Here is an 11,768-nt window from a genome sequence, read left to right as displayed (position 1 = left end):
CCCACCTGGTAAAATGAGTGTTTTTTTACATTTTCGGCCCCACTAGGACCTGAGCCCAATCTCTTATTTGGATCTTTCACGAGTAGCCGCTGGATGAGGTCTTTAGCCAGTGGTCCCATATCTTTGGGGAAAGGAGGATCCTTCTTTAAAATTCTCCTGAGAGGAAAGGGGCAGGGAGACAGTCAGTTATTGACAGTGGCTTTGAAATCAGCTCAATATAGATTATATACAGCACATTAATATATATATATATAATTATAATTTATTTTGTCAAAGTCACATTATTTTGGCATTTAAAGCAAAAACCCATTGGAAGATTCTTGCAAAGTACAGATTTGAGTGTTCAAGTAATTAGTAAAATTACTTTGGCGAAATAAATAACAGGAGAATGGCCTAACTTTATGTAAAATATAAAGTCTGATGACAATGACATCAATATTGCACAACTGTAGTTGGAGATCAGAGAGTATCCATACTTGGCGATGTCTGTGTGTGAGTTCTCATCTCCATCAACAGTGAAAGGTGATCCACCCGTTAGAAGCTCATACATCAGCACACCGAGACTCCACCAGTCCACAACCTGAAAAACATTCAATATTACATTTTTTGAGTGGTGCAAGTACCAGTAGGGGCAGAGAGATAGTGCTGCACTGTTGCCTGCTAATATGAGAGAGAGAGAGAGAGAGAGAGAGAGAGAGAGAGAGAGAGAGAGAGAGAGAAGAGAGAGAGAGAGAGATAGGGGGGGGGGGGGGGTCAGGGGAGTTGCACCACTCAGTTTACACAGGTGTGATTTATTTTGTTATGTCCCATTATAAAAGTATGAGAAAGTCAAATTCCTTGGTTTCGACTCTTCTCCATTCCAGGAACAAGTGGAAACAAAAAAGTACAATAACAATGAAAACACCCATCCATGACCGGTCACTTTATAGAAAACTAAAGAGGAGCTCATTGTAGATAGTGTAATACACTAATTACATTCTGGAAGAACTCAGGGTGTGTTTCAATGAGTGGAAATAAATAAATAAAAATACAAAGAAGAGCAAAGCAGCATGAAACTGTAAAATACCTTGTCATGCCCAGACTGCCCTCCTTCCACAATTTCTGGAGCCATGTATTCAATGGTGCCACAGATGGAGAATGCTCTCTCCACCTGTGTGAAAACAAGAATTACATACTTTAGAACTCCCACGTTTTAGGAAGTGAAAACATAGCACATGGCATTAACATTCCACGTTGAGTTAGAGATGTGATGGAATATTTAAAACTTGATAATCTAAACCAGTGTTTCTCAACCTGTGTACCGCGGTAGTTTACTGTGCCTTTTGATCTGTCAGGTGTGCCTCGAGATTTTGACCGAAAGTAACACTAGCCCATCCCCGAAAGCGATAGCTAGGCGTCCTATTGTTGTGTTGTTGTCACACGTGCGATAACGACATGCCGACGGAACAATAGACTCTAACGACCATCGGCCATAGAAATGTTAATCGCGCCTGGCAACTTTACTGTATAAATGGGGCACAGACATGGCATTCACATTCTACAGCTACTACAAGATGGAACCAGCAGCAAAAAAGAGATGCATCCAGAAGACGCTACATTTCGCTCCCTCCAGAAAGACACCACCAGAACCCGACAGCACAGACAGCAGACAGCTAAACTACTCAACCAGGGCCACTGTCCAGAGATTCTATAAAGTTTGGTAGGCATTATTGGATTATTTTTAATCTGGAATTGTAATTTCTTCTTCTTTCTGTATTATTATGTTTTGGGATATTTATTTTTGTGGCGTATATGTCTGTGTATTATTGATACATTTAAAAGACAGATACAAATATTTGAATAATAATAATTAACACAATATACTTTTTTGAGGGGCGCTAGCGTGGTACAAACGTGTGTTTATATCACGGAATGTGATGATTTTATTGGCTGAGCACGGAATGTGATGATGTATGCTGATAAGAGCGCCCCTCACTTCACACGAGTGTGATTTACTACTTATTTTTTTAATATCTTTGGTGTTTTTTATTGATAGATGAACAGTAGGCTGACTACTGGTCGTTGGGATCAGGATTCGAACGTGCGACACGCTGTCAAACTGGATTACTAGCCTAGGTGCCCAGGCGGCTACGCCAGCTGCCCGGGCCATAATTAACACAGGAGTTGGGAAGCCCAGGACCTCCAGTACAAACTATTGGCACTATCACCACCAATAATAATAATAAATGATTGTTAGAGCAGCAGCAACACTATCTGCACAGTATATATTATACAAAAAATAATAATAATAATCAGTGAGCAGATTGATGATTCCCAATCAACGTATAATTAAAGTAGGATTCCAGTGTGATGACTGTGTGATGTGAATGTCACGGTAGGGTACTATCACTTTCCTTACTAAGGATGGAAAATCCAAACATACTATCACACAGACATACCTGGTCAAACTCTTTACTGAGGCCAAAGTCTGTGAGGACTATATGACCACTACAGTCCAGCAAAACATTCTCTAGCTTCAGGTCACGATAAACAATTCCTAGCTGCATTGGGAGGAAGACACAAGGGAAAAGGTACTGTGAAGCGCATATTTTTTTTCTTGTACTGTAATAGGTATTACAGTACATTAATTATTAGCAAAATTGAAGCAGACATAATGTGCACTCTAGGCTATTAACAAAACTGAAGAAAACTAAGTGGAATGTGGGAGTTACCTCGTGTAGGTGCTCTAGTGCTAGCACGATCTCACCACTGTACAGGGCCACTTCCTGCTCCTTAAACCTAACCCTCTGCACCAAATGTGTGAAGAGCTCCCCGCCGTTTACATAATCTACAATGAGAGGTGCATGACAAAGAAATGAAAAGACATTGGACACTTCATGCATGCAATATCATTACCACAAAAATAAGTTCACTTTGTGGAAGGTCAGCTGTTTTAGAATAACCCCCTTGTGTATAGAATCATCCACCTGGTAAACATTGGTCCACTTCTTTCACCAGCCGAATGTAACTGACAGGGTGAAAATGTGAAAAGGGGAGTAGATTTTCTTATCCACTTAAGCCACTTTAGTCCACTTGCCAGAATATGAACCCAGGCATGTTGAGTACACCAAAGTTTTATGTTAGAAATGTTGAGTATGGGTCCCCAGCATGTAGAAACTGCCGGATGCTAACTTGCATATGTTGAGCAATTTTCATAATTGGCATATGTGACCATACCATTAACAACCTATAAAAGGCAAAACATTCAACATTTCGATTTCATCATGCTTTATGTAGCATGTGACATGTCAAACTAGAGGTTTTTCATGATGCTGAATCCATTCCAAGCATTAGTTTTGCACCACTCATTGGGCTAAAAATGGCCTTGCCCAAAAAACACTCATTGGGCTAAAAATTGAGTGTTTTTTGTGCAAAACTAATGCTTGGAATGGATTCAGCATCATGAAAACCCCCTAGTTTGATATGTCAAGTGCTGCATAAAGCCAAAGGTTGTTAAAAGGAACCCTGGCTAATATGACAAATATGCCTTAAAACATTATTATTAACAAACTTTGCACACACACACACACACTCTGGATGCCAACATGAACCTCTGCCCCAACATTTCCAGAAATGCCTGTTATAGCGCCACCAGGAGGCCAACTTTTGAAAAACATTTTTTTTATATTACTCCTCCAGATTCTGTCCAACAATTCCACAAATCATTACACACCATCTCTATAGTCATGTGTTCAAGACAGATCTGTCCGATATTTCATCTTCCATCCTAATTGGCTAACATTGGCTTTCAAAGTTTGTAGGATTGGCCCTTTTGAAACAAAGAGCCTCAAATCATGAACGCAGCATGCAATTTACGTGAAATCTTTCACAGACTTTCCTACTAGGCTGAGGAATATATCCCAGCCTTTTCACATTGGCCTGTCATAGCGCCACCAACAGGTGGATTATTGCAAAACACATTTTTGGAACAAAACGCCTCAAATCATCCAATTGCCATCAATGGTGTAAGAAAATGGCACCCTTTTCACATTGGCCTATTATAGCGCTACCAGGAGGCCACAACCTGACCTGGCCTGGTGAAGACCTGTGCCCCGAGGGGCACTTTTTCTAGTTAGCATATGCACTCCATACATTCCATAATAGGGATAGACCACATGGACATATGACATCATCAACATCAACATCATCGACAGGAGCAGCTCCTATTGAGTGAAAAAAATACAATATTTAAGGTGTTTTTATTTTAGTTGTAGAGGGCAAGTATAATGTTTTAAGGCATATTTGTCTTATTAGTCAGGGATCCTTTTAATGGTACGGTCAGATATTATGCCAATTATGAAAATTGCTCAACAAGTTAGCATCCGGCAGTTTCTACATGCTGGGGACCCATACTCAACATTTCTAACATTGGTGTACTCTGGCACGTAGACTACTTCCTCGTACAACAAATAGTGAAGTGATGTGTTGTGAGCTTGGAGATCGGCTTTTTGCCGCAAAGACCAAAAAATAGACACATTTTAATGTAGTTAAATAGTGCGATTACCGTAGATCACATAGACATTCTACATTTCTCAAAAGGACATGTAAAATAATTAATGACAAGAGGGGGTTTATCAAAAGCAGAGGCACTGACCTAGAATGAGGTGCAGCTTGGTGTCTGTTTGGAAGGCGTAGTGCAGCGTGACAAGGAATGGTGACTGTCGGATGTGTTCCAGGACTTGACGCTCTGTCCGTGTGTGCTCGGCAGTCTTTGCTTTTTGCACGATGGTGGCCTTCTTCAACACCTTCATGGCATACAGCTTCCCTGCATCGTGACCACTCACCTTTCGCACCAGGAACACCTTACCATATGCTGACATGGGAGGAATGTTATCACAAAGACAGCACACCTCAATGTTGAGTTAAGTGCCTTCAACACCACACACTGTTGGACATAAACAAGGAACCTCATCACTTCAAAAACAATGATTCAAACACTTAACATTATCACATGTGCAACACATAATCTAGGTGGCAATAAGCAAGCAAATATTTATCAGTGTTACTTACCTCCAGTGCCCAGCACCTTTAACAGCTCAAAGTTTTCAATGCCAACCCTTTCCACATGGCCTGTCAGATTGGCTGAAAGTTTGAAACAGAGCAAAAAAGGAATCAGATAATGTAAGCTTTATACACACTTAATACACTCTGGGTTCATATCATTTCATATAACATTGAAAGACAAAGATGGATTTAGAAATAACAGGGAAAAAGAAAAGTAAACACTAACAACATCACACCATCACAAAAACCAGGGGGTGAAGCCATCAGAAGCCCTGATTGGCCAACCTAACCCATCGGCTCCACGGATTGGCCAAGCTTTGTGGTTTGTGCCGCTGCGCCAATATACTGTAAGATGTCATCAAAGTGGGTACTCTGACAAGTACAACGGGTATTGCATAAACGGGTGGGGTATGCATTGATCCCAAGTTGCATTCTTCCAAACTGGCATCATTCCTGAGTAGTAGTAACAAAAACAAACACTACCCTGCTTGCACTGGGGCAAACAGAGTTTCACTGTAGAACCCTAAAAATAAGAAGGGATGGTGGTACCGTAATTGAAAAAAGCATTACAGGAAATGGAGGATCACCAGTTTCAATCCCCTTAAAAAAAGGTCAGTGACCCCTTGCATATAACAGAGAGAACCCACAATATTGCCATAAAGATCACTCACTATGCTGGCTTTCTTTTGCTGGCAGCAACATTCCCACCTTGAACAGGTTCAGGTTGTACATGGGGCTGCTAGTGACGAAATTTGTTGTACCGAGTGAGCTTCTCCCAGGTGTGACTACCGGTATGTCTAATGAATGTGTAGAACTGTAGCAGGTCAGTGCTGGAAAAAGAGCCTGCATGCTCAGCAAACTTTCCCTGGACAAATTCTGGCCAACCACTCTTTTCTCCGGTAAAGTAACCCAGACTAATAAAACACTCACCTAAACAAACATCACCCAATTGTGGCCTAATTGTCATTGAACAAACGGTCTTCTTTAACTGGCAGAAGTGTCTTAACTTTCAAGTTTCGTCCATGAATTTGGCTCAGGACTCCAGTGTGCCAATGATTTCATCACGTTGGTGTCGTGATGTCTGTTTGTATCCCAGTACTATGATTACTATCCCTGTTCAGCCGAATGAGCATACAGTATCACGCTCATATAGACATGCATTCCCATTGTACTGAACACATTCCTTCTGTCTCTCACTCTGAAAATAGACACAGCACTGCACAATTAAGGCATCAGATTTAATATTTTTTCAAATTAGATAAGAAACTAGTGAACTATTAGACAATTTAAGTGAATTTCATTTCAACAGATCAATTATTTGACAAAATGTGAGGCCAAGGGTTCAGGTTGCATAACACCATCAACCTCTCCCTTCTGGGTCAAGTTTGATCTCAGTACTTATTAATAGACTAGATCAAGAAACATAGCCTAACTACTTAAGTCTGCTTGGCTCGAACTAAGCATGTAAGGGGAATGGCATCCTCCTTTCATACGATTAGAAAGATCTTTCAGTTTTCTTCTAAATAAACAGCTTTCTCTCATCCAGGCTTACTATATTAATAGGCAGGTGTTTGACATACATATTTGGGCATACTGCATGCATCTTATGCAAAGCAACATTGCAAATAAGCAGAAAAGGCTTTGATTTTTAAGTAAATCACGAACAGTGTAAAACTAAAAACTAAAACAAAGCAATAGTTCCCATAAAATATTACTTTGGTCTAGAACAATTTTGTGTAAGAGAAGAGTGCTACAAAACAGCAGACAGGAGCTAGGGCGGGAGAGGGACAGAGTATTTTCTCCCTCAAGGACAGATGACATACCACTAGAACAAGTACGCTCGCTAGAAAAACAAGATATAGTATGAAGGGAGGTGGTTGAACGTGGGGCTGCATGATGTTATCATATTTTTATTACATAGTGCAATATGAATTTCCACAATAAACATATCACATCGATGTCAGAATGGCTGAGTTACAGGAAACTGGTAAATCGAGACAGCAGAGAAAAGGTCCCCTTTTTGTTCTGGCCATGCAAAGAAAGTAGGCTATAGCTGTATTAGTTGTCCACATTTTTCAGCCTGCTGGTTGTAATTGTTCACTAATGTAACAAATGTCAGATGCCGTCAGCTGATGCTTTTTCTGAGGGAACGCACACAGTTGTTGGTCTCCGTTTTTGGAGGGAATCTTTCCCCATACCAGTAGCTACGTGCAATCATACCTGCTCAGAGCAGATAATGTTATTAAGTTACAATCGTCATCATCAATCAATTATCAATCATAATAACTTCTCCTCTGCCTGGGCCGTGGCTCAGCTGTGCAGGCACCTTGGCCGGTGGTCCGAGTCTGGCAGTGTGCCACGGGTTCGACTCCCGATCCCGACCGTCTGTACTGCGTGTCACTCCCCCATCTCTCTCCCCATTTATTGTCAGCCTACTGTCTGTTTCTCTATAAAAAAATAAAGGCGAAAGCCGCAAAAAAATTAAAAAGAATAATAACTGTTCCTCCCCAACCCTAACAGATAATTTCCCTTAGCCCCCACCCTTCCCTTGTCTCCATGCCACATGACGCCTTATGATGCCTCCCCTTTGTGTCGTGTTCTTTATTTATTTATTTTTTGTAATGTTTTTTTTTAATTTATTTTTATTATAATGGACTTCGGTGGCAACAAGGGCCAAAACTGGTGTCCACCAGGTGGCTGATACAACCACCACCACCCAGCCAGTTTGACAATGCAGGCAGAAAAATGGTAACCTGACTCTGCCAGCTGGGGGTGGTATTGGGTAACCATGTTCCCCAACACAGCATCCATCTGGGATCTCTCAGGGAGTTGAGCTAACGCCGAACCACTCGTGGTTCGAACCAATCAGCGTGAGCTAAGGGCGGGACATGTGCGAAACCGGATGTGACGCTATATAGACACGTCAATATGATTGGTTGTGTTTGCACGCCCACACGGTGATAGACAGACGGTCCATCCAATCATCTACCAAGTATCTTGAAAAAAAGAACAGCCCTGTCATCGAATTTGCTCCCGAGATCCCAGATCCCAATAAGCTGTGAAACAAATTTGTGTAGCAAGCTTCTTGGATCTGGCAGCATCAGGTTAGCAAAATGGGCCCACAGTACATCCTTACTATCTCCGACCTACACCTACAGCACCAGGACCTCCTACAGTATGTGGACTTCAGCTTTGCAATCAACACCATCCCCCCAAGTAAAGCTCTGCTCTGGGACAAGCTCACTCAGCTGTGTGTGCCTGACTCCACCTGCAGAAGGATCACTTAGTTCCTAGTAGACAGGAAGCAGCCTGTGCAAACTGGATAAGCAGCTAATCTAAACCACTTGTGTGTAATTAATGTCCTGAAGTTTGAACACAACAGTCTTTGGTCTGCACTGCAGTGAGTTAATTGATCAACCGAAAGGATCATCTGTGGCTACCTGCCATAACTCTGTACCACTCAAAGTGAGCAGGAAAGATAATTGCTGAGTCCTCCGACCCTGGGCACAGTTATCAGCCATCGGTAGATCAACATCACCACCTCGCCCCACTCAACACTTTTCCCCCCAGGCAGTGAGGCTTATACATGCCCACTGCCTTCCCCACTCCAGTCCCCTCAATGCCCCCCAGGGCCACTGCTAGTCATATGTAGCCAGACAAGAGATAACTATTCCACAATCTCCGAATGCTATAGGCTCATTCAAAGTGTCCGTAGACTAACCCCCTACCCCAACACGTGTGTGCGAGCGTGCACGCACGCACGCACGCACGCACGTGAACGTGTACACGCACACACACACACACACGAATAAGAAAGAAGAAAGAATAATCAGTCAATAGGTTTGGGTCGATTTTCTTCTGCCGTTTTCTTGTTATTTTTGTCCATATATTATTTTATTTCCTCTGTGTGATGCGTTTTATTTTATTATTTCTAAAAGATCTGCATTTCCAATGTTGATGTAATCTTAAATGTTCTGGGTTTTTAGGCTTTCTCCTTCACATTTTAAATGTTTTCTAAGTGAAAATAAACAACCAAACTAATTATTATTTTCAAGGCATCATCTAATAACAGAAAGGGTTGGAGGTGACAATGTAGGCTTTTTAACATTGCTGGCAATGCTTAGAACAGTACAGTATCGGCATGTAGTCATTGAATAAAACAAATATATATCACACGATTGCATATTTTCACTATATTGTGTACCCCTACTTCTTGAAGAGCAAACAAATGAATGCCAGTTGCCACCACAATAATAAGACTAGACTAATAGACTAATATCACTGCGTAGATATTAGTCTGGAACTTTGGTGTGGACAGTGGAAGATATATTTACAAACAGATTCCAATATCACAGCAAAAAAGACTTACTTTAAATAGTGGGCTCTGATTGGTCACCCACAACTCTGGGGTGAGCGAAATGTAATTCAAACTGAGGAGTGCCAGACCCATCTGCCCAGGGCATTTTTCTTTTCCTGTGGCAGATTTGTCTGCATGGTTTCCGGGCTAGCTTTTTGTGTCGATTTTGCAGGCCACTGAACTCAACGCGACTCAGAAATTATCCACCTTCTACACATTCTAAACCTCATATTTCAAGATATTTTGTGGGGCCTTTTCTGAAAACGAATTCACTAATACATTAAACTATACAATGTATCTCTTAATAGCAATGGTAGCACGATTCCCGATGAAGCCGGTCTATTTGACATATGGCTAATAATAAAGTGGGACAGACAATAGTATGGCTGCCCTGTTAGAGCAACCACACTAACTTACTAGACTAACTGCATATTTAGGGAAGGACACAGGACAGAAAATGGAAGGGGGGGGTTAGGTCTACATGTTGGTGCCTGAATGAAACGTTATAAACCATGGGGTAACTGCAACTGCATTCAGCGAATCAGCAAGCCAGGACAACTTTAGTTTTTGTAGCAAGTTTTAGGTATATTATATATATATAGGTTATTAGACAAAGTAAAAGGTGAGTGTGTTATTTGCTGCTTGCTTTCATTTTAGCTATTTTTGAGAGGGGGCGGGGGCATTCGAACATGGGGCTAAATATGTCCTTTTTTACAAAATCCTACTAGACCCCAGGAAATTACATCTGGTCACAAAAGATCACAGGATCTACTGAATGATATACTAGGGGATGCCATACTGTGTTTGTCACATTCAATAGATCCCGTGATCTTTTGTGGCCAGATATAATTGCTTGGGGACAAATAGGACTATAGTAAATAGTAAACAAAAAAAAATCACCATATTTTTTTTGTAAAAGAAATACATATATAGGACCATGTTCTAATGCCCCTGTCAAAAACAGCAAAATGAAAAACAATTAACACTCATCTTTTACGTTCTCTAATGATAACCTAAAACATTGGTTGAAAAAAACTAAAGTTGTCCTTTAAGTACAAGACAGTGTGTTCTCTACACAGTTATCTTATTACAAACATCTGGGAGATGCTTGCAGTGGCTTGTTTCCCGTTTTCATGGTAGGCCTATGGTGTTTTGGTGGATGCATTACCTTCCAATTGCGTGTTATAATAAGTATAAATTAACAGTAAGTAACCTAATTATAACATAAAACCAATAAAGTATTCTTTACTTGAGACATGAAATGAGAAATGAAACCATGGTCTGCCGAGCAAGTATAAGAATGAAAGATTGTGTTTTTCACGTGGATCAACATTAAATGCTACAACTACAACTAGTATAAGTAACCTAGCCGTTGTTCTTGTGACTGTCCACTCCTATCAGAGTGGAGACATCGCCGTTAGCTGTTCAGTGTTCATGTATGCGTGTGGTCACTGGTCTTTGGTTTGAGTATAAGTTATCCGACGTTATGTCCGAATACAAATCGAAACAAACACTTTTTTTGTCTCTCTGTTATGTTATGATTTGAAGACTACTGAAAGTCAAGTCATTTATAGCTGTGAGCTGTGTTAACTAGGTTAAGAGTAGTATTAGTTAGTAACAAGGTTAGGTAACAGTTTGCTTGCCAGAAAGCTATACAGCTCCCGTGGACGGTTCACTTCACTGACGTTAGGATTTCCCTGCCTTTTTTGGACTTACTAAGGGGAACACTCAACACTAATGTTGTAGATAATTGCAAACGCCCATCGACGGGGGAAAGATATGCATATGCCTTTAAAGGCTACTAGCTTAACACGCTATAATTTATCCTGTGACTGTCACACGTGTCACCAAAAGAAGAGACGGACGGGACAGGTATACGGGCTATCAAGTGCACAGCTGGCTGGCGGCCAAACTTACCATGTTTTAGCTCATGTTTCACAGTAACCAGGTCACCTTCTCTGGAAGATCCCTCCATCGGGGATGGCATCGTAATTTCGTATTCCACTTATGTTGAGACACCTTGCTATTCACATTAGCAAGTCAGTTTGCAATATAAATATGAAAAAAATACGAATTCAGCAAGGTACACTAACGCATTTGCATTAGGAACCCGAATCAAACTTAAAGAACATAATGCACAAATAAAAAATGGCAGAATATTATTGCAAAATCTAACGTAGCAGCGCAAGGAAACACTTGCTTTCACCACCACTGCCACTACCATCGCAACCACGAAGCCCTACAGTGGCGATTGGTGTTGCTATGTGAAAAGGCACCCTCTAATTGGCCGTTTTTTGTGTCGGTCACATATGGACCGCCTCCGTTGAAGGAATTCCCCTCTAATGTTGTTATCATAGTTGACGATAGA

General features: G+C 41.1%; 1 protein-coding gene across 2 annotated transcripts in view; it reads right to left on the bottom strand.

The window, feature by feature from the left end:
• Positions 1 to 11,611, bottom strand: part of rps6ka5 (ribosomal protein S6 kinase, polypeptide 5) — a 33,463-nt gene extending 21,852 nt beyond the window's left edge. For both annotated transcript variants that reach the window (XR_013965435.1, XM_080784693.1), the window contains exons 1-8: positions 11,318 to 11,611; positions 5,050 to 5,121; positions 4,634 to 4,852; positions 2,712 to 2,827; positions 2,439 to 2,540; positions 1,067 to 1,150; positions 477 to 580; positions 6 to 156 (exon numbers count right to left, since the gene is read on the bottom strand). Coding sequence is in view for 1 of the 2 variants with exons in the window: in XM_080784693.1 (XP_080640819.1) it covers positions 6 to 156; positions 477 to 580; positions 1,067 to 1,150; positions 2,439 to 2,540; positions 2,712 to 2,827; positions 4,634 to 4,852; positions 5,050 to 5,121; positions 11,318 to 11,387 (918 nt within the window). In the remaining variant the exon portion in view is untranslated. The remainder of the gene's footprint in view (positions 1 to 5; positions 157 to 476; positions 581 to 1,066; positions 1,151 to 2,438; positions 2,541 to 2,711; positions 2,828 to 4,633; positions 4,853 to 5,049; positions 5,122 to 11,317) is intronic.
• Positions 11,612 to 11,768: the final 157 nt, after the last annotated feature.

Source organism: Protomyctophum bolini (genome assembly GCF_963924005.1).
Source record: "Protomyctophum bolini genome assembly, chromosome: 15".
NCBI lineage: Eukaryota > Metazoa > Chordata > Actinopteri > Myctophiformes > Myctophidae > Protomyctophum > Protomyctophum bolini.
The sequence above is the reverse complement of the archived record's forward strand: the minus strand, read 5'-3'. Positions and strand labels throughout refer to the sequence as shown.